The sequence below is a fragment of the Chenopodium album genome, chromosome 16 (assembly GCF_948465745.1).
Source record: "Chenopodium album chromosome 16, dcCheAlbu1.1, whole genome shotgun sequence".
Lineage (NCBI taxonomy): Eukaryota > Viridiplantae > Streptophyta > Magnoliopsida > Caryophyllales > Amaranthaceae > Chenopodium > Chenopodium album.
The window spans coordinates 47218275-47241165 of NC_137849.1; the positions used below are offsets into that span (position 1 = coordinate 47218275).

The following is a 22891-nucleotide window of genomic DNA, read 5'->3' on the forward strand; positions in this document are numbered from 1 at the left end:
TGAAATGAAGAGTTTGAATAACATTATAAAATATGAAATACGAAATACAAAATACAATACAATGACTGACAAAACAGTATAATACGAAGCACCAAATACGAAATACAAGTAACTTCTTTTTCAGTGGGGGGGTAGACCAGGGCAAGAGATAATATGGAGCACTAATGTATTAGACTGATAGTACCTATCTAACACAATGATACATGAAAGATGGTACAAATTTTTTTGCTAATACATACATTCAAATGAAACATGTACAGGAAATTTACATCTCAGAAGAACTGCATCTAAATCTTTAGCATCCGTAAATAATCTTCGATTATAGAGAGCGAAGATGAGCGGTAACTTGAGCCAAAGAGATTATAGTGATTAAGGTAGTGATACAACATATAAAGGTCTCTTCTTTTCTCAAATCCTGGTTGTTTGGGCATCACCTGAGGGAAGTTGCACAAGAAAAAACATATGAATATGCCATATAAGAATAAAATACAAAGCAAAAATTGAAGTAACAGGCCATTTAGCAACTTCATCGAAATGAAAAACAGAAGTAATTCTGGTTCAAAGATGCAACCATATTAAGGAAGCTAAATGTGATAGGACAGCACGAGATTCACAAGTTATACAGTATACCTAAGATCACATCATATTCAAGACCACTTTAGCTTGCATGTAACCCAGTGTAAAGATAGCTAAGGGGATGTCAGCATAATTTGTCAAAAAACAACTCAATCTTCCCATTAAAATAGTTTCTGAAAGATTTCAAAGCTACCACACTCACTTTTCCTGGGAGTTAATGATTTCTGCTACAAATAATATCCCTTTGCCTCAAGATGATAGTCATTAGTCACATAATATATCTTGGCATGAATTGTACGAGTTACCACGTTGCTTAAATCAGCAATATATATTACGATTGGTTGTCTGAACAAACCCCCCATTATTGAAATTGAGTGCTGAAGAGAGGATGGGCAGGACATAAAAATTACGCGGGTCTTTTGATGAGTTTATAGCAAAACTTGTTTATTGAGGGTAGGAACATATGGTCATGTGGGGGTCAAAGCACCTTATACAGAAGTATGTTACAAGAAGAGAGAATTCGAAAGAACATTTATTGTACATGTCATACCTCAAAATAGGAATTGTAAAATGATGAACTAAAGCCAGCGCACCATGACATTCCAAATTCTGCTTCATTATGTCCATCTACAGATAAAAGGGGGGAAAAAAAGCAAGTGAGATCAATTTGTTAAGTATCCATACGGTTTCATGCCAACTACATACAGTAACTTCATACATCAGTGAGAATATGCGAAAATTGTATTTTTCTGTACGGTACCATTATTACGTCAATAATCATGAAGTTAGGAAAAGTGTGATGGTATCATTATTACAAATAGGAACTTCATACATCAAGTACCAGTGTCGGATCTTTGACGCTCTGACAAGGGCATGGACACTTTGACACTTCATTTTAGCCCAAAATGAAAGGAAGTTTTCACAAAGAAGCCAAGTCAAACACTTAAAACATGAGTACCCCAACTTTGAGTAACATGATGCTAGTGCATCCAAGCAAAGCAAAATCAACTAGGACTCACAATAGCATGCTGGATCAAGAATAACAGGCTCGCCATTCTTGTCATAGGTTACATTCCCACTCCACAGGTCTCCATGCAGCAAACATGGCTCAATCAAAACATCTTCAAAGAGCGGTGCCAGGTTCTTTGCCAGCTTTTGTCCTGACAGAAGGAAAATTCCCAACATCAGGTGAAGCAAAATATATTCCAACACTAACAACAGTGATTACAATAAGGTGGCCATCAAAAATAGTAGTTGATCAAATTATCAAGTATAAATAACTTCCTAAAGGGGAGGGAGATACAAACTGAAGCAATGGCAGCAGTTATGTGACTTCTATCAAATGATCAAAGTTATAAGTAAGGATATCAACACCAATGTACTAAGTCTATCAACTACTAAATCATACAGCAGTGCAGCAAAAACCATGAGCGAAAACCTTTTTCATAGATTAAAGAATCTCCAAACTGATCTCGAGCCAATTTAAGTTGGTAGCCCAGTCTATGCTTTGCATAAAACTCTATCCAGTCTGATGTCCAGGTATTAACCTGTGGAGTACTGCACAGAAATTGAATAAAAAAGAGAGTCAAATTATAGAGGACAGGACCGATGCAGTGGTCAAGACACCCATTACTGCTACAGCAAAAGATTAGAGCATGTGGACCATTTCATAAATGTGATAGCAAATGAAGACAAACAAATGAGCTACTCCCCGGTCAATCTGAAATCTATAATGCACCAATTACCTTCAAAACTATCAGTTAACTATAAGACAAACAGATATATGTAGGCCGTAGGCACTTGCACCCATCAGTCAATAATTTAGACAAATCGAAAATTAAACTTCCAAGAAATATCTAGAAGAATAAGGCTTGATGCCTACATAATTGATGACGGCAGCTCTTAAAGGAACGTACCTCCCAATAGTATTTTCAACTTCGAAACCAAAGCCTTTCTCAGATTTCCCAGCTTTATGCATTTCTGCAAGCTTTCTCCCTAAAGCAGGCTAAAGATATGAACTATTTAGGATACTTGTTGAACAACACAGAAATCATATATAGCTTATTTTTAAGCTAAGCTGTCCTCACCTGGCCACTTCTAGCTGCCCCAAATTCTACGAATTCCATAATGATGTAAGAGCCACCTCGTGGTAGAGATCCAACCTGCAGTCCTTAAATAGTGATACACTCAGATATTCTAGCTGCCCAGAGAGGTCAGCACAACAATGTATACAATTAGGTAAATTACCAAACCAAACTTCAGCATCTTTCTACCTTGTATGGCTTGGGGACACGAATTGTATTGGTTTCGTACATAAGTCTCAAACCAAGAGCCTCCCCTTCAAACATGGATGGGCCAATACTCCTATTCCAACATTCCAAATAAGTAGAGCAAGTTCAATACTAGAAATTGCAATAACTTCCATACACGATAACATTTCAAATTTGTCCACATTTACAATTGTTGCAATAAGTAGGTACTATTAACTCCAATTCCAACATCCCAAATAAGTAGAGCAGGTTCAATACCTAGAAATTACAATAACTTTCATACATGATAACATCTCACATTTGTCCACACTTTCAATAGTTGCAATAAGTAGGTACCATTAAACATAGAACAAGTAACACAATCAAGCCACTCAGCATCCAAGCATAGCATACCTATTAGTTTTAACAAAGAAAGGACCAACATCGGTATCGTAACGAGTGGCAAGATTGATGCAACCACCACCAACAGAACTTGATTTAGTAATCTGTGTTGCCTTCCCTTCAGTGAGAATCCACTCAAGAACTGGGTCTTCACTCATTGCCACAACTGCCCAACATTTCACAATAGACAACCCAAAACTCTAATCACCAACTCAATTAAACTAACCTAGAACAAAGAGCATTGGGTCTAATCCAAACCCAAAATTGATCAAAATCAAAGCAAATATAATCACAATTTCAACATTTTCAGCAAAATTAGCCCCAATAAAACCCCATTAACCAAATAGAAAACCCTGATAAACTATAAACTAAAATAAAGTACAATTCTTGAATAAATTAACAATGGAAAAATTAATGGAAAAGGAAACACAAAGATCAACAAAAAGATAAAAGATAATCAAAATAATGAAATGGGTAGAGTTTAATCAGTTCAAAAATCAAGTTAACTTACTTGTAAATGGTTTTGGTTTGGAGAACAAGAACTTGGAGAAAGTGGGAAGACTGAAAGAAGGACGGCATTTACATGAAGAGAGAGAAAGAGAGGTAGGAGGTACTATTACCATCATTTCCCCCTTTTGCTATCTCGCACTTTCTTCTGGGATGTGGATGATGCAACCCCTGTCTTCGTGTTCTGTTTTTGGTGGCGCCAAATTAGCCAAAAGGGTCCCAATGAAGGACTAGACAGGATTCAAGTCTAGCCGAATTCAAGTGTTTTTATTCCAAAACTATCTAAGTATCGAACTAGATAAGGGCTTAGGGTCCGTGGTGGGACACATAACCAAAACGATTAGAACATATGGCTATAGTAGTAAAGGAAGTTCGAACCTTTACATGTCTGCAATCGATCTCAACGGGAGAATTATGTCCAATATCTTTTGAGTTATTCAAAATATCGACTATAAGTAGTAAATTCAATCCACGTAAAAAAAATACGGAATAGCATTTTGATGGAAACAACATATTATAAATCAACAACTAGATGAAGCCCGTGCGATACACGATTTGTTTGAATTTTTTAAATAATTTTTTTATATATATATATTTATGTGCTAAAATTTGTTATATATTTAGATAAAATTTCTAATATCAAAAGATAATATTTTATATTTAATTAATTTTAATTTTCATACAAACCAAATCAAAATTACCCTTGGTAATCCTTTAAAAAAAAATACCCTTTGTATATCATCTTGTTACAATATGAACTACTGTATTTCTAATTGTTTTCTATTACTATGTATTCTTTTTACACGAAAATCAAAAGCATTGACAATTTGCTCGTATTTTCTTTAATATTTTTTTTACATAATTTTCATGTTTAATTGATGATCGATGAGATGAAGACATGCATGTCTGTAGCTCAAATACTACAGAGTAATATTAATTTATTACTTTTTAACAAATATTTTACTTATTGTTGTATGTACGATTGCAACTAACACAACATGAAAGATACAAGAAACTTAGTTACTCGTACTTCAATTCACATACACCATGCACACTATACAATAGAACAGGAGTTTGATTCAACTTTGCAAATTTATTGTACTTTGAGGATTAATTATCATGTAATCATATACAATAAAGTAGTTGTATATATACAAAACCTACTAAGTATCGAACATTTGAACTACCCTTTAATCATTTTCATAGCTCGTGAAACTACTTAATTTGTTAAGGTGGCTCGTGAAACTACTTAATTTGCCTACTATTCAAGCCCCAAAATTATTGCATTGTGATTAAAAAGTTATTTTACGTCTTAATTTAGAACTCCCCTTCATTCAAGTAACCTACTATTTCTATTCTACTATAATTAAGACATAACATTTTAACCAATTAATAATCACAATGAATCAATGATCCTTAACATTATAAATAGCAAACCAATTTAATTACACTCTACTCATTAAAACCATGGTTATTACATCTTACAAAGTCCTTTTCTTTCTCATACTTTTCTCTTATTATATCCTGTTTCCTACTAATGTTGCTAGTGTTAATATTCCTGATTCAGAGAGGCTGGCCTTTGATACCATCTTCCAGTTCGGAGACTCCTTAAGTGACACCGGGAACCTTGTTCTCGAAAATCCTTATGGTGCTCACTCCTTTGCTAGCTTTCCTTACGGTCAAACCATCCATCACTCTACAGGTCGTTGCTCTGATGGCCTACTTATCATTGATTATATTGCAAATGTTTTTCACCTACCATTGCTTAGTCCTTTTCTTGATAGACAGGGTAATTTTGATCATGGTGTTAACTTTGCTGTTGCTGGCTCAACTGCTCTAGATACCGTGACTTTAAGAGCTAAGAATATAGTTTTTTCACCTCCTACTAACAATTCATTGTCTGTTCAGCTAAGTTGGTTCAAATATCATCTTAACTCTATGTGTACTAATCGCTTAGAATGTGAGAAGAAGGTTAGTAAATCGTTGTTTGTTATAGAAACGGGAGGAAATGATTACAATTATGCATTTCTTCATGGGAAGACTATGAAAGAGGTGAAAGAACTGGTGCCTGAAGTTGTTGGAGCTATTAAAGAAGCTGTCAATGAGGTTATTAGGTATGGTGCAATTAGAGTAGTTGTACCTGGAAATTTGCCTATTGGTTGTTTACCTGTCTATTTGGCAGCATTCGAATCAAGAGATCGAACTCAGTATGATGAATTGAAGTGTTTAAAGGAGATGAACGCGTTTGCCAAGTATCATAATGATCTATTACAACAAGCCATTAGGGAGCTTCAAATGGAGCATCCTGATAATGTTGCTATTGTTTATGGTGACTATTATTTGGCTTTGAGGTGGATTCTTCAGAACGCTGCTGCTCTCGGGTTTGATGAAGATAATGTACTCAAGGCATGTTGTGGATCAAGCAATAATGCATATAACTTTGATTTGAAGAGGATGTGTGGAGCTGAGGAGGCGCAAGTTTGTGCTAACCCTACTAGACTCGTGAGTTGGGATGGAATCCATTTGACTCAAAGGGCTTACTTGCGCATGGCTCAAAGGCTATTGCAGCAAATTGTTCCAAAAATCCTAGAAGTTGTATAAGGAATTATAAATACATACATAGTGTCTTTTTCTGTTTTGAATTTGCATTTAGTTATATTTTTTTGAGTTTTGAGTGCATAAAAAATAACATACTGTTAAGCATTCGGATATTGTGAACTTTTCAGTTACAGTGAAGTATGAACTACTGATTCTATAGCATCACGATTCATGGATGAGTCCTTATTGGTGATGTATATTAACTGTTAGTGCATCAATGCCCAATAACAACAACAACAACAACAACAACAAAGCCATAGCTGGTTAGCCCCATATTTGGGGTCAGCTAACATTAATCGACTCAAGGAGACTCTGCAAAAGCGCAACAAGAAGAGTAAGTCAAAAAACTTAAAATCAAATCTGAAGAATATTTTTTTCAAGGTGTCCTGGATACATAATAACGAATAAGAAAGATAGCTACTGGTAAAAGTTGTTGATTATATAGAGTAATAGAGGTAAGTTGCAAATTCTTAGACATAAAGCTAGTAGATAGCAACTGCAATGAGGAAATCATTCATAGTTAAGTTGTGGCTTCATAGTTCAGACTAGGTAGCGCGACAGTTCAGCCAGATCCATCAACAATCTTGTTCATCTCTCATTATCAGATACAGAATATAAACTCTCATTATCAACCAAAATTGTATAATTGAATAGAACAAGTTTTGCCCAACGTAACTTCTTGGTTGTTAGTTGTCAGTGACATCACTGTCAAGGATTTAAAACTCTGCATGTTTTTTTTTTACTAGGCTTCAGAGATGGATTACCGTATAGAACAGAAGTTCCAATGGGAAAAAAAAGGCATAAAATCTGGCTAGTGGAGTCTTGAGTTTTTCTGAATGTTTTCTTCGGGAAGATTGCTTTGTTTCTCATGAAGTTATGATAACCGAGTATGGTTAAGTCTTCATGCAGAATATTAAGATCATAGTACCTCACTGAAACTGTATTCTGTTTTTCGGTTTCTAGTAATTCCTTAGCATACTCAATATTACCAAGGTAACATTTACTTAAAATTTTAAGAGGGTGACATTAAAGGCTTGCGTGCTAAAGAAACCCGTCTATATATGATATGCAGCATCCTTTTTGTTCATCTGCTTACAGTAGATGAAAGCTAAACAACCTAACTTATACTCTGCTAAAGATAATTATTCTCATGAAATCTGATCGATAGAGCTAACATGACATCCAGACATTTTTTATACGGAGTATAACAAGTCGAGAAAGTTTCTTCTAGGATAAAGGCAATCTAAAATTGTGGCAAGTTTGTGTAATCAAATTACATCAACTATCTGTTGTTTCTCCTGATTTTGCCTCTCCACTGTTTCAAATTGGTATTACTATTTAGTTCTAATGGTCCTACTTAGCTGCAGCAACAAATACAAGACAACCAATTGTAATTAGGAACTTAATTATCAAATCATAAATACAATTAAAGGTTCAGAAATTCTTTAGTTCAGAATTTCAATGGCTCGCACTCACGCCAATCAACTGCATAGTTTACATGAATCGTCTAATCAACAAATACTCCAGTTTGAAGTTATAAGCAAAATTGTTTCAAACCATGTGGAAAAAAAACCACATACACAAAATTTCAACAGACCAATGCTATCAATCTATAAGTACAAAGAATTTTTTACACGAAAGTTTACCTCAAATATATCCACACATGACACATTCTAAGCTTCATTAACACACCCCACCCCCCAAAGGCCCGTTTCTCACATCTCAAAGAAAGAGCTATGCATAAGGTAGCTAGCATTCTGCATAACAATCATGTTAAACCAGAGATAGGAGTTATTACTTCTATCCATTACCTAGGCTCTGATTCTCCGTGTAAATTGGATTCTGGGTTTCTTGATGTTGACTGGTGATGCTGTTGGCTGCTGACATAACCTGCTGTATACCGTGAACCAGGTTGCAAAGACTGATTGAAGTCCTCCATTGCTAATTGAGCATTGTCATTGGACCTCACCGGCTTTGGATCACAAGACTGCTTTAAAGGCAGACGGCAAACAGGACAAGTACATTGCTTCATTAGCCAGGGATCAATGCAGGAAAGATGAAAACTGTGGCCACATTTGGGCATGATTCTTAGTACTTCTTTTTCTTGATAGTCCCCCAAACAAATAGAACACCTGGTCATAAAAGAAGGCAGTTATAAGCAGAAATTCTGAGCTGCTCACAACTGAAAGATAACATTTTGCTTCCTAAAATGAATTTATTTTTGGCAATGTTACTCGATACTCACTGTAGATCTTCGGTGGAGTTAAAAGCATCGCGGTGAAATTTCATCGTGGGTATTGCAGCAACCGCAAACGGTTCAAGGCCATCAGTCCTTTGCTCTGGCTATCACAAGAAAAGGACACAGCAGATGTGTTACAATTGGCATAAGTGTTAGGTTCCAAACTAGCGGAAGCAGCCAAGCAGGTACCAGTTGCAAAAACTACAACACAATAGTATTGGCATGTTGGCAAAATTAGGTGTCACTACTTAATCGTTTTACTAGCTATAGAGTTAACTGTCAAAATGTTATATATTAGGTGTAGGATTGATAAAAAGATATCATTTTTTTCTCTACTTTGAAAGCTACTTTACACCAAAAGCTACACACCTACACTTTTCACCGTTTGCAAAACACTACCTCAACCGGAAAAAGCAACCTTAAAACACTACCTCAACCGAAAAAAGCAACCTTAAAACACTAATTCATCAAACAATGTATTCCACGTTTACTAGAGTTACGACCAAGTCAAAACTCTAAAAGCTACTCGAAATGTTGTTGCCAAACACAGCCTAAACATAGATTATTCTAACAAAACCCAACATATTCATTCAACAGATTGACAAATATGATCTCAGTTAAAATCCAAAATTACAGTAGCTTCATTGTTAATAATATAAACTTGACCAAACCTGCTACTGTAACAATCAAAGCATTACATAATTCACTCAAAACCCAATATACAAATATACAATGCTTCAAAACTTCAACTGCATAAGAATCAAGAAGAGTAGATAGATTTATACCTGCTCGACATCGATTTCGGGTTCATTATCAACATTCCTCCTTGGTTCAGTCACTTGAACCCTCCTACATATGAGTCTTGTGCATATAAACACTATAAAAATAGAACTCATCCCAAATCCAATGATAGTAGTGATCAAATTAATGTCATACATCATTTCTTCAATGTTCAAACCCTTACTCTTCAAGTTCTTATATCAAATGCCCAGAAATAGCTGAATGACTTTTAATCAGATGATCAATTGCATACAGCACAAACCCAAATAACAAATCCAGATCAATCAAAAATAGGAAATTTTTCCACAAATAACATAACCTAATCATAATTCTTTAGCTAATTAAGCTACCCACCCAATCAAAGTTTCAAACTTTTTGACAAACCCAACTCCATAAAACCCAATAAAACCAAATTAAAGGTTATTTATAGAACCTGGGATTTGTTCCTAATCAGAACAACAATTTTACAAAAAAAGAAACAATTGCAAGAACCCAGAAAAGGTAGGATCAAAAAAAGCAAAAAAGGAAGCTACCCATTTGGAATCCTAAATGTTTTTGATTGAATTGAGCAGAAATTCCACATGGGGTTTAATCAATTAGGTAGAACTTCTGGAGTCTGGGAAAAAGACAGATAGAAAATAATGGCTGCGTTACAATAAGGAGTGAAATTGGCCGTTGTTATCGTTGCTTATCCATTATATTGAGAATCATAGTGTTTTTTTTTTTTTTTTTTTTTTTTTTTGGAGCTACACACCTGTAAAGTTAGGGACCCGCAAGAGTTTTGTTTGTTCTTGAACGTCTATATCTTTAAAATTGATTTTGATACGGAATGCTCCTTACTCCTTAGTTTGATTTATTATGCACTCCTCCTTCAAAACTTATATAATTATATTAGAACGCTGAAAATTGTGCTCTTGTAATGTGGTTAAGCTCAAGTATACGAAGTATTAATTAACCTTGTGAACTTATAATCAATGATTTCTTGTCGTGAATTAGAGTGCTAATCTAATCTTAACTTATCAAATTTATTTTGATTATAAACTGAATTTGAATTTCTCTTATTGACATTTATCTAAATCTATCATAATAAGAAAAGAATAAAAAAAGTAAAAATAAGATAAATAGGACCGTTTTCAACTATGTGCCTTGCAGCCTTGGGGTTGGGACTTGGGAGATGATACCACCCCCTCATCATTCCTTGATTCCCTCCCATGCATGTTCATAAGCCAAATTATTATTTTCTAAGGAAGTGTTTGCCGGTAAGTGTGGGGTATGGTTGTTTTTTATTTAGTTTTTAAAGAAAATGAAGCATGATGTGAAGAAGTAAAGAATCAAATACGAAGTATCTTGTGAGTTGTGTTTAGTGAATTGGTGCTAAATACTTGAGTAGTGCTTGAACCATTTAGGACAAATTATTGCAATTAAACAAGTGTTTAGTAAATTAGTAATGCTTCCTTTTTTCTTTTTTCTTTTTTTATTGATGGTCAATGCGTTGCAAATATACAATTGTTGATTTGTTGCACCAATCATCTACAACTTTTGCATCATTTTGTTGCAAGACATTTTCTTAAGTCATCAAAATCAATCAAGGACAAGTGACATCTTAACTGGGGATGGAAGCATTGTCTTGTAAGTAACAAAAATAAAATAGAAAATATTTTTAATTGGAGCATGAAAAATAAGTGATTCTCTATTGTACTTTGCATAAGCAACAACGTTAGTTGGATTATCGTGTAAAACTAGGACAACAATGTGTTTAAGTGTTAAACAACGTTATTATTTTGCAGTAATTATTGTTTGATTTGTCTTATCAATTTTTGAAACCTTTAGTTGGAGTACTTGGCTATTAGCCAGAATTCTCCTAAACAATTTTATTTTTATTTTTATTTTTTTTTTCAGAGCTACAATGACAGATTATGAAATTCGATCCTAGAATTTCTAGGAAATGGGAGGGAAGCTCTTATCACTTGAATTATCCCTCACTTTTATTCTCCTCAACTTATTTAGATTTAAATCATTCAATTTGGACAAATAAGTTTTATAAAGATGACTTTTAGACAAAGATTTCAAAAACATTTAGACATAATTTAGATAAAATAAGTTCATATAATTTCAGATAAATTCAAAAGGAAAATATTTAATAAATTGAAAATGATAGCACACTTAAAATGAAAGTTAAGTATAATACAAGGACCTCACTTTTCTATTTTTTCACCTTTAAAGACCTCTCACTTTTTTTTTCACCTTGAAGGAGCTCAAATCACTTTTCCGATGAAAATTAACCAACCAAAACCCAAGTGTGGTTAAATGTGGGTCTTGATTTGCATAAATAATGATGAACAAGTACAATATTTTTTTGGAAACTACTAAATTTAATTACTTTTCTCTCCTCTCTCCTCTCTCCTCTGCACCTTTCCCTTTCTTCTTTAGCAACTCTTTTTTGATCCACCATTCTCAAATTACTGTATCATGCTTCATAATTCGTATAATTAGTCATTCAATATATGAGAAATCAAAAGAGAAAATAAGGTAGGAAATTCTCGTACTTCGTTTTATTTGGTTCGACTTCCAGCCATAAACAAAAGGAGTTAATTGTGGCTGAAGCAGAAGTAATGGCATATAGATATTTCGATTGATATAATTTGTACAAAAAAAGATTTATTCCAATTGTTTGTGCTTGATTTGGAATAATAATTGATTTAATTTCATTCATGAAAGAGAAAGATGTTAAGGTGGTGTTGGCTCATCAGGAGTGGGGAAATTAAATGAGAGAGAATTGGGGTGATATTTAACATTTTTGTTGATATTTTCACTTGCATTTTATTGGTGAGAGTTGCTGGGGTGATGATTTGGGTGGCAGTGGTGTTTTCCGGCTAAAAGTATACGAATAACTTGCAATAGACGAGGATATAGCGAAAATTAGAGAAAAACTAGATAGCGGCCGAAAGGTTAGAGAAGAATCATGGTAGTTGTTATTTTTTTATTTAGAAAAACAAGGGACTAAGTTTTTTCAATGAATGGTAAAAAGGACCTAACATTTGTTGATTGAAGGACTTAAGTTTTTGGCCGGAGCTTAGATGAGTTAAGTGGTCTGAAAGTTAACAATAGGTCTTTAAAGGTGAAAAAAAAGGTGAGAGGTTTTTAAGGATGAAAACATAGAAAAGTGAGGTCTTTGTATTATACTTAACTCTTTAAAATAAACATTAAGTGAGTTTGGTGATAATCCTTAAGTAAAAAATAAAGTAAATACTCCACTTGAGTTACGAGCAATTGCTCCTAGACCAATCCAGCCTTCAACATTGAGTGATGCATCACAATTCGTCTTTCTTTTAAAAAAAAAAATCAAGTAATTTGTGTTGATAATGATAGACCTTTCATCTAATAATGCAAAATGTAGATTACGTATAATTTAGGAGTAAAATAATGTTAATGTGGGGCAACCTGTACTAATTAATTAAGGGAGTCATATAAATGATTAGTCAATTAGTTTAGGTTTAATGCTGCACACACAAATATGTTGGAAAAGAAAAGGATGAAATCTTATCAGGATTCCAAATTTCCAATACACAACTAATTAAAAATCGGGAATCCTTGGTCATGCTCGTAAATGGCCCTTTAATGCATATCAGAGGTCCATTGAATAGGAATGACAATTCAATTCGAATTTGATTTAGGTTTGACTCAACCGAAGAAAAAAGTATAAAAATAATCAGTTCGACCAGATTAAGGGGTTTAACACTTAAAGAAGTTAAGAATGGGGAAAGAGTAAAGTGTGATCTTCATCCTCAAATCGTCCTAACAGGGATTAAATCCCTAACTATAATGTCAGAAGATTCCTTCCTTACCATTAAACAACATATTGTTGGTATAAATGTATTATAAGCATGAACCGAATTACCTAATATATGTAAGAGATTAAACCTTAGTCTTGTATTTATAAAATATACTATTGACTCCATCACTCGATAAAAAAGTATAATAAAGAAAAGCCTAAAACATGAATCATAACGAAGTTCAATGTAACACGAAATGAGTGTAACATAACATAAAACAAGTCATTCCTCAACTGCACATTCAATAGGTACATGAACATTTTTGTAACGGCAAACATAGGGCGCATCAGACCCTACATAAGGACCAGCCCACCTCGCATCGTCGATGTAACTAGCATTCCAGACTGATGAATAGAGGAACATAGGCTTCTCAGGGAAGGCAGAGTCGGTCACTCTCTCCACCCGTCGCACTAGTTTCCCGTCGATGAGCCACTCGATTACGTTAGGGAACCACTTGATCACGTACTCGTGAAACCCATCTGAACAGTCGAATCCTAACTCATGAATCTCCTCCTTGTTCCCAGTTCCTGCATTTTGTTCATTTACATCAAAGTTTCTCTTTCAACATTATGCATGAAGTACTAAGCATTGTTGAGGGAATTTAACTTTTCTTCAATGCAAGTTCAAAACATAAGGGGCAATAAAATCATTAAATCAAGTCATATATATATTTTTTTTCTCTTCTTTAATGTGTTCAAATCACGAGTAACTTTAACTATATTCTTGTGAATATACCTAACTCATTTAGTTTAGTCATATACTCGGTAGTTAGTTGAGCGGCTTGAGCCAATGTCTCTTTAGTATAGTGGCATCATAATGCAATAACGGAATTATAAATTTTGAATCAGTTAATGTTCATTTATACAGATTAATAGATACACATATATAGAATATCTGTAATAGGTTACAATTTCTCTTATAACGATCAACATATACAATTGTAGATTTGTGGATGACTATTTCATTTCTTACATGCTAAATTTGAAAGTTTGGGACATCCGACTATGTGTTACTATGTTAGAGATAAAAAATTAAAATAAAGTAGTCCTATTAAACAATGAAATGAATTAGATAGTCACAAAATTGGTCATCCAGCATAATATTATAACGAACCTCTGTATTTTATCATTTGTTTTTCAGACCCAAATTGAATTGACTCAATTTCAAAAAACAAGGATAAAAAAAAAATACCAGAGGTGTGATAATTGGTTTGAACAATGGTTTTATCCTTGCCCAAAAATTCAAAGTCGATCTCATCTTGGCAATCATCACCTTCCAACGAAGAAAGATAAATATTGAAATTAAGACCACTAGTATTCCCCTTAGGACATTGGATTTCAGCACTAAAGGTCCCATATTGGTAACGACCGGGAGATCGCCAGCGCGAGCCGCCTCGGTCGTCGAAGGTGATCGCGATCTCATTGGTATGCGAGCAATGGTCACAAACTTGTGGGGTGTAATCTATGACGATCCCCTTCATAGGTTGAGTCGTATTGTGTTGGGCTGTTTCTTGGTCAAGTGATGGGTCTGCCATTTTTGGATTTGGTTATGGTGCTAAGAATATAATCAGAGTTTGATTTAATGGTTGAAGAAATGAATGGTTAATTTTGATGACAGAATAAGGAGGTAACAAATTAACAATTAATAGTTGTTTCGGGTGAAAACAATGGGACCTTGCCGAAGGTCCAATGAAATGGAGAAGACTGGGCTCGGTCCGAGTGATGTTGGGCCGAGGATTTCCTGCACAGCAAACACACGTAAACTAACCTCGGGGGTGTTGCCGAGAAAGGCCCCTCCGATGCTAAAGTCAGTACAATGTGTAGAGAGAAAGCTATGCAAGAGAATTAATTGCTTGAGGCTTTGTGTGAATCCATGTACAAATGTAATATTGATGGCTTTTATACCTTGGCATATATGGGAGAAGTGGGCCTTGGCCCAACTGACTTGCCTTGTGGACTGATCTTGACTTTAGCATAATTGGAGAGTTGAACCTTGACCTTGGGCTTTTAATTGGATCATTTAATGACTAGGCCCAATTGGACTAAATTGGACCCAAACAACTTGCCCCCCAGACCCGATTTGGAAGGATGACGGGTCGGGTTTAATTAACCAGAAAAAGGAGGGAAGTAAATGATTTAATTAATCCAAAAATTTGAATTTAAACCGCAATTAATGAAATAACGGCGGCTGGATGGATAATTTGTGGAAGTTGGACGAATAATGGGCGGTTAATCAAGAGGAAATGTGTTTAACGGTTACTTAGTGAGGTATTTAAGAGAAATTAAAGACGCGGACTCCCAGAATTCCCATTTCTGGAAAAATATAAGCAAAAGAACCGCTCTCTCTCTCCTCACTTCTTCACAAACACGAACTCCGACTTGCGCAAAACCCTTGAATCCGCATCAAAACTTCCTTGAATTCCCGAGAATTAAGCTTAGAATCTGAAATTCGTCATTCCGAACTCATAGATCGGCAAATTCCGCTTCAAAATAAGGTAATTTCCTTTGATTTTTGTTTAGTTTTCTTCGAATTCGAACTCTTCCCCCTTTTTTCGACTTTTTCTTCGAAACTTAACAATGGTGAAAGGAGTTAGAGGTAGGGCCCGTGCTCCAAGAAGGGCAAGGCAATTCCCCGATCCCAGGAACAGGACTGGGACCTGGAACGGACAAAGAGTGGGGTCTGACCCTGCTGAAGGAATTAGGGCGACCCCAATTTCATCGGCGCCTCCTGAAGGAACGGAGGAGCCGAGCGCTTCTGGGCGGGACGAAGAAGTTCCCGCCTATCTTTGGGATGTTCTTCCTGGATTTCAGGAGTGGGAGGATGCTGAAGTAGCCTCAGCCATGATAAAGAACTGCCCCTACCCTTGGTGGGTAAAGCATGCCGATGTGTATCGGTTTGCTGAACAAATAGAGCTGCACTATGGCATAATGGAAGCCGATGGATATTGGTGTAGAATGCCCGTTGCATCTGATAGAATCCATCGCCCACCCCTGGGGTACGTGGGGGTGTACACAAGACAGCTTCAGTATGGGTGAGGAAAATTCCTCTGGACATATTTGTCCGAGACTTGCTGATCCACTACAGGGTCTCCCTGTTCCAGCTAACTCCTGTCAGCATCCGAAGGGTGATGACGTATTTGTGGGTCTGCAAGTTTTTCAGATATGTGCCGAACCTCCATTGCTTCAAAAAGCTTCATCGGCTAGTGCCGAACACTCAAAGTGGGCACGGAGATCACGGTCCTGGGTGGTACCTAATTGAATCTCGGCCCCAGTATTTAACAATGTGGTCGAATGACTCCTCAGACAAGGAATGGAGGGGTCAATGGATCTGGGTTAGGGCGCCCATAGATCCTAACCACCCTTACGTCTTCAGCGCTCCCAGGTATCTATCTGAGCCTGACCCTGAAATGGGAAGCCTGGGCCCTCCCGAAGATAGCGGCCCAGATCTGCACCTTAACCAGCAAAATATTTTCGGCCGAAAGCTGAACCCTGGGGGCGCTGGAGGCCGAATGAAGTATATCCCGGAGACTTGGCTCTCGGATAACCACTATATTTTCCAAGAGCACATGCTAGCAGCTGTCGGCCTCAGCCGAAAGTTCAGGGATGGTAAGTTTCTTCGGCTGGGGTCGAGGCCTTTATTATTTATTCTTAGCAAGAATTTTTGTTTTGCACTTTCCTGCTGAGCCGATCCAGCATTTTTATTTTGCTGAACTGATCTTTGCTCCTCTTTTCTTATACTCAGAGCGAGACGAGACTAACGTTGGTATCGACTACAATCGTCTCGGCGTCACCCAAGAGAGAGTTATCATCGATCGGGCCCCCTCTATCACCGATTCGAAGCACAGGGAGGTCCATCTAGATCACTCCCATCTCCAAATCGAGGCTGTTGCCCTGTATTAGAGGCAGAAGCCTTGGTGGAAGAAGAGAGATCCTTGGCTTCAACTGCTAGCTGAGGAACTTGAAGCTGCCCGTACAGCCGAGGAGGTTGCACGGGCTATTGAAGCTTGTGAAGGAGGAGAAGGGTCCTCCAGGGCTGCTGAAGAAGAAGCAGCAGCAAGGGCAGCTGAAGAAGAAGACGAGGCTTTGCTGAAGACCTCGGTGAGTTATACTTAGCTTTTCAGCTTCAAAATTTTTCTTTCTTCTTTTTTTTTTTTTTTTTTTACTCACGTTCTTCCTGCCCCCCTGTCTTTTGCAGTCTGAAGAGACCAAAAGACGAAGAGAAGGGAAAGCTCCTGTTCGTCCCGAAGATCAAGTCCAGGAGGAATCCGAAGACTCAGAAATGGACGAACAGCCCCTTCGAAAAAGGAGAAGACGGATGGCCATCATCGGCCCTCACGACTTCCAGACGAGGCCGATGTCTGTCGGTATAAGCATAAGGGAGCCTGAGGAAGGCGGTGGATCGCCGAGGGCTCCTCAGCCACCACCCCAATCTCCGCTGAAGACCCCTCCACCACCTCCTGAGATGGAGGTAGATCAGAAAACTCCCGATCCCAAGGGAGGGGTCCCAGCAGAAGAGGTTCAAGAAAGTGCCGGAGGGCACAATGCTGAGAGTGCTGAGAAGCCCGTTGCTGAGGGTTTCTCAGCTGATATTGCCCGGGAGGTTAAGGCTTTCGTCCTCAGCCCTGAAGAAGAAGTAGAGGTCATAATGATTGACTCTGCTGAGAAGGAAGAGAAGGCTCCTGAAGAAGAAGATGCTGAGCCCTCTAAGGTTCAAGAAGCTCCTGAGTCTTCCTTCCCTTCATTCCAGACGCTGCATTCTGGAGAGATGGGTTTCTCGGCCCCCCGAATTCCAATTCCAGATCATATCTGGGACCTCATTTGGGGCCAGAACCGAGAAGGTGCTGCAGCCTACTTCGGCAATTTCTCTGGCTTAACCGAAGTAGATAGGGCGAGGATCTGGTCGCTGAAGGCCACTGCTGGGATGGGCGAATCTAGCAGATCAGTTCCAGACCCTGCAAGGTCGAATCAACTACTGATGATGCAGGTAAATCCTTATCCTTGTTTTTATTTTTCAATTCAGCTCTTCAGTTCAGTTTTTTTTTACTGAGTTGTGCCTCTGTTCCCAGTTTGTGCACAATCAGACTCTCACTGTAGAGCTGATAGACTCCCTGCAAGACAGGGTCGACGCCGCCGAACATGCAAGAAAGGTGGCAGTCGAGGAGCTGAAGCTTGCTCAGCTGAAGCAAGCAGCAGCTGAGGAGAAGCATAAGGAGGGGGAAGAATACGAGAAAAAGGCTGCCGAAGCCCTCCAAACCTTCTGCAATGCAATGGAGAAGGAGGTTTTTTCCCCATTGATAGAAGGGGAAAACTTCCTTCGGGATCATCTGGGAGTGGACATCTCCAAGTTCAAGGCTGCCATTGAGAGCCGAATTCGAGAAGGAGCTGTTGCACAGGCTGAGGTGCAACAAAAATTAGAAGCTTTGGAAGCCAGTAGAATGGCTGCTGAAGAAAAGCTCCAAGCTCAAAATGTCCAACTCTCAAAGGCTGCTACTGCTGCTGAAGCTGAGAAAGCCAAGCTTCAAGAGGCTGAGGATCAGTTAAGGGTCAAAGATGATGAGCTGACCCAAGTGAAGACTGAAGCTTCAAAGGTTCAGCAAGAGCTGAACGAGCAGAAGGATGCCTCCTCCAAGCTCGCTGAAGAGCTGAACCTATCCAAGAATGACTTGGAGGAGGTACAGAAGAAGCTAGCAGACGCTGAAGCCCTGCTCAAGGTCCGTATCTATACTCAAGAGGAGTATGATATGGGTTTCAAGAATGGGTTCAGAGTGTGCCGAAGACTCTGTCTTCATGCTGAGCCGAAGCTGGACTGGTCCCATGTGCTGAATGGGTCCAGGATCCAGAAGATCCCCATATGAAGTCACTACTAAAATTCGGTCGAATTGCGACCGTTTTTCTACGACCGTCATGAAAACGGTCGCAAAAATTGATATTTGCGACCGTTTTTTAAGCGGTCGCAAATTTGCGACCGTTTTGTAAGCGGTCGCAAATTTGCGACCGTTTATGGGCTATAAAACGGTCGCAAAGGTAATTAAATATATTTTAAAAATAAAATTCATGTGAAAATTTATTCAAAATTAAATTAATTCTATTACGACCGTTAGTAGCGGTCGCAATATGTGTTAATTACGACCGTTTAAGAAACGGTCGCAAAATTACGACCGCCATACCGGTCGCAAAAGTGTTTTATTAATTTTTTTAAAAAAAAGGGTATATAAGGAGATCACCCAAACCCTATTAGAACTACAGCCGTCACACGCATCCTCTATCCTCTCTCTCTCCTCACGCATCCTCTTCTCCTCTCTCTTTTTCTCAAACCCTTCTTCTTTCTCTCTCTTCTCTTTCCTCTTTCCACCTCCTTGTGAACAGCCCTCATCTCATGAATCCTCTTCTCCTCATCTTTTTCTCCTTCTCTTGCATCTCTTCTCTTCACCAACCCGAATGAAATAGAGCAGCCACCGTCACAAGCAAAGCCAACCGTTAAAAGAAACACGCTAGTTTGGTGTTTATGGTCAAATTCGACCTTAAAAATTCTAGATCTGGAGTTGTCTTGGTCGAATTTGACCATATTAACCTAAAGAGGAAGATAGATTATGAGAGGTATGTTTATTTTTCGAAAATTTTGTTTATTTTCAAATTTTGTGGTTGAATTTCGTTTTTAGTTAGAATTTCCATGTTTGTTTGATTTTGTTATCGATTTTTGTTTGCGCTTCTGTTCCAATTACTTTGATTTTGGTTTTATTTTGAGTTTTTTTTAGTTCTGTTCGATTTTGTTCGAATTTCATAGATTTTTGGTTTGATTTTGAGCTCGAACTTGTCGAATTAAGGTTCGAATTGGTGGGTTTAATTGTTGAATTTTGGTTCGATTTATGAGGGTTTTATTTCGTTTTTTGTTTGATTTTTTGTCGAATTTTTTGTTCGATTATGTGGGTTTAATTGTTCTGTGTTTATTTTTTTAGGTTGAATTTTTGGCCGATTTTTTTTATTTAATTTTTGTTCCTTTTTTGGTTTAATTTCTGAGCATTTTATTTGTGGGTTAATTGTTTTGATAAATTTGGATTTTTTTTCCGAAATTGATTGATTTTTGTAGGTGATTTTTTTTTTTAATTTTTTTACTGTTTTTCTATGTTAAGGGTGAGTGGTGGTGGGTATTGGTGGGCGAAGGTGGGCGAAGGTAATGGTGAGTAGAGGGCGGCATAGGCGGCTACTGGTTGTTTAGGGTGGGCAGCGGTGGTGGTTTGGGTGGTATCTGGGTTAAGGGTGGGATCTGGGTTAAGGGTGTGGGTGGGATCTGGGTTAAGAGTGGGTGGGTGGGTTTTTTTTTCTTTTTTTTTGTTTTTTTAAAAACTTTTAGCGACGGCTTAGGACAGTCGCTAAATTTAATATTTGCGACCGTTTCATAAGGCGGTCGCAATTTATAATATTTGCGACCGTTTTTGAAACGGTCGTTGAAAATAGGGTAAACGGCCGTTAAAAATTTGCGACCGTCAAACGGTCGTAATTTTTTTTTTTGCGACCGAGATAATAACGACCGCCTAGTTGCGACCGTTGACGGTCGCAATTATGTTTTGCGACCGTTTTTACTATTTTTGCGACCGTTTGCGCCGGTCGCAATTTGGCCAATTTTTAGTAATGAGTTCCCCACTCCTGTTGAAGCTGAGATCCTTGCGGCTGAAGAAGCCGAAGAAGAAGAAGAGAGGAGGGAACTTGAAGCCGAACAGCGGGAAAAGGAGGCTCAACAGGGTGCACAGCCTGCTTCATCTGCTGCTGGAGCTGAAGCCACCATGAGACCCAGCACTGCTGATCAGTCTGATCCTCGGGCTGAAGCATAGGAACTCGGGCAGTCGTCTTCAGAATCTTGCGGTTCATCATGCGCTCAACTTTAGACTTGCCGCTTCTGAAATTTTTTGCCTTGTTTTTTTTTGCTTCAGCTTGCCTTGATGTACAAACTGCTTTATCTGTTCTTGCATGTACTTCGACAGCTGTGTTTTTCCGCTTATGAGCGGCTGCCGATATTTCATTATGTCCTTTGAACAGTCTGAACTTTGTAGCTCGTTTTCCGAGCATTTGAGCTTTATCTGATGCATTTTTCTTCAATTACTTTGTCTTATTTTGAATGCTTTACTGTTTCTGAACTTGAGAAATTTCACAAAAATTTCGCAACATTTTGCTAAGTACAAAGCTTTCAGCTCGAAGAATTCTGCTGAAGATAAACTTGCACTGATAGTGCCTCTTGCCCCCCTTAGTAATCTGAAGACTCAAGTCTTTGGATTACTGAGTTGGGTTTCTGTCTATCTTTAAAAATGGATATCTGAAACACAAGGCCAACTGAAGGCAATGTTTCAGATAATGGCTTTCTGGGATACAAGGCTCAGCTAAGGCAATATCCCAGACTTGTCCATAGATTCATGTCTTTGGAGAACAAGCCTTGCTGAAGTTTGACTCCAGCTGAAAGACCAGAGTTCTTTAAAAAGACGAGTTTGTCAGCAATCTGAAACCCAGTTACCCGAAGGCGAAGGTTTCAGACGAGGCTGAATAAAAACCCTTAAAGAGTAGATAGAATGAAGAAAACTTGAAAGAATAAAAAGTTGCAAAAATAATAGAAATGGTGGATCTGAAGCCTTTCATTAATGACTCAGAATGTACTTACAAAGATTGCTATGCCCCGAAGGGTTTACACATGATATTTCTTAAGTACATCAGCATTCCAGTGATTTTTCAGCTCAGTTCCATCTAACTGACGAAGTCTGTATGTCCCTGGCTGAAGCTCATCATAAATTTCATAAGGTCCCTCCCATGCAGCTGAGAGTTTCCCATGGATTCAGCCTTTCTGAACTGCAGCAGCATTCCGAAGGACAAGGTCTCCAATTTTGAGAGGCCTTGCATGGACCCTTCGGTTGTAAAATTTGCTGATTCTCTGCTTGTAAGCAGCCATTCTGTATCGGGCTGAGTCTCTCACTTCGTCAAGGAAATCAAGGGATTCCTTCATAAGTTGCTCGTTCTCAGCCGAGAAGTGGTGCACTCTTAAACTTTCAGAACCGATTTCCACTGGAAGAACGGCTTCGGCACCATACACCAGCTCTAAGGGTGAATAGCCCATTGCCTCTTTTTCAGTTGTCCGAAGTGACCAGAGGGTTCCTGGAAGTTCCTCTATCCACTTAGACTTTTGATCTTCCACCCTTTTCTTCAAAGCACTGAGGATCTGCTTATTTGCAGCTTCGGCTTGGCTATTACTTTGTGGATGACAAACTGCTGAATATGCCAATTTGATGCCGAACTGGTCTGTATACCGCCTCAGCGGTAAATTATCAAATTGCCTCCCATGATCGAAGACAAAGACCTTCGGAATACCGAAGCGAGTGATAATGTTCTGCCAGATAAATTTCCTGACAGTTTGCTCTGTGATGTTCGAAGCTGCTTCAGCCTCAATCCATTTGCTGAAATAGTCTATGCCGACTATTAACCATCTTTTTTGGTAAGGTGCATCTGGAAAGGGCCCCAAAATATCCAGCCCCCATTGGGCAAATGGAAGCGGATTTAGGATCGGCTGAAGTTCTCTAGCCGGCTGATGGATGACTGGTGCGAATTTTTGGCATTTTTCGCATTTTCGGACCAGCTCCTTAGCGTCTGAGATCATGGTGGGCTAGTAATTTCCGGCCCTCAATGCCTTGTGGGCTAGGGTCCTTCCCCCAATGTGGTTTCCACAGATGC

At 38.1% G+C, this 22891-nt stretch overlaps 3 protein-coding genes and 1 pseudogene across 4 annotated transcripts; 1 reads left to right on the forward strand and 3 right to left on the reverse strand.

Annotated features, from left to right (window-relative positions):
• LOC145585686 (protein-ribulosamine 3-kinase, chloroplastic-like) lies at positions 1-3940 on the reverse strand. 2 transcript variants are annotated; one of them, XM_081642390.1, is made up of 9 exons: positions 3739-3940; positions 3240-3393; positions 2850-2940; positions 2664-2738; positions 2493-2581; positions 2015-2133; positions 1596-1736; positions 1127-1203; positions 1-434 (listed from the first exon to the last, which is right to left on the reverse strand). In XM_081642390.1, the coding sequence occupies exons 1-9, from the start codon at positions 3851-3853 to the stop codon at positions 288-290; spliced, it is 1008 nt and encodes a 335-aa protein (XP_081498516.1). In that variant the 5' UTR covers positions 3854-3940; the 3' UTR covers positions 1-287. The 2 variants fall into 2 exon arrangements, with proteins under 2 accessions (XP_081498516.1, XP_081498517.1); XM_081642391.1 differs by lacking the exon at positions 3240-3393 and having other exon boundaries at positions 3739-3932.
• A 1261-nt stretch (positions 3941-5201) lies between these two features.
• LOC145584440 (GDSL esterase/lipase At5g03980 pseudogene) lies at positions 5202-6335 on the forward strand (annotated as a pseudogene).
• Positions 6336-7859: 1524 nt separating this feature from the next.
• On the reverse strand, positions 7860-9993 carry LOC145585687 (RING-H2 finger protein ATL1-like). Its single transcript, XM_081642392.1, has 3 exons — positions 9357-9993; positions 8578-8675; positions 7860-8464 (listed from the first exon to the last, which is right to left on the reverse strand). Exons 1-3 carry the CDS (start codon positions 9510-9512, stop codon positions 8140-8142), a joined length of 579 nt encoding a protein of 192 aa, XP_081498518.1. The 5' UTR covers positions 9513-9993; the 3' UTR covers positions 7860-8139.
• Positions 9994-13406: 3413 nt separating this feature from the next.
• Positions 13407-14718, reverse strand: LOC145584441 (uncharacterized). Its single transcript, XM_081641280.1, has 2 exons — positions 14376-14718; positions 13407-13711 (listed from the first exon to the last, which is right to left on the reverse strand). Exons 1-2 carry the CDS (start codon positions 14716-14718, stop codon positions 13407-13409), a joined length of 648 nt encoding a protein of 215 aa, XP_081497406.1.
• Positions 14719-22891: the final 8173 nt, after the last annotated feature.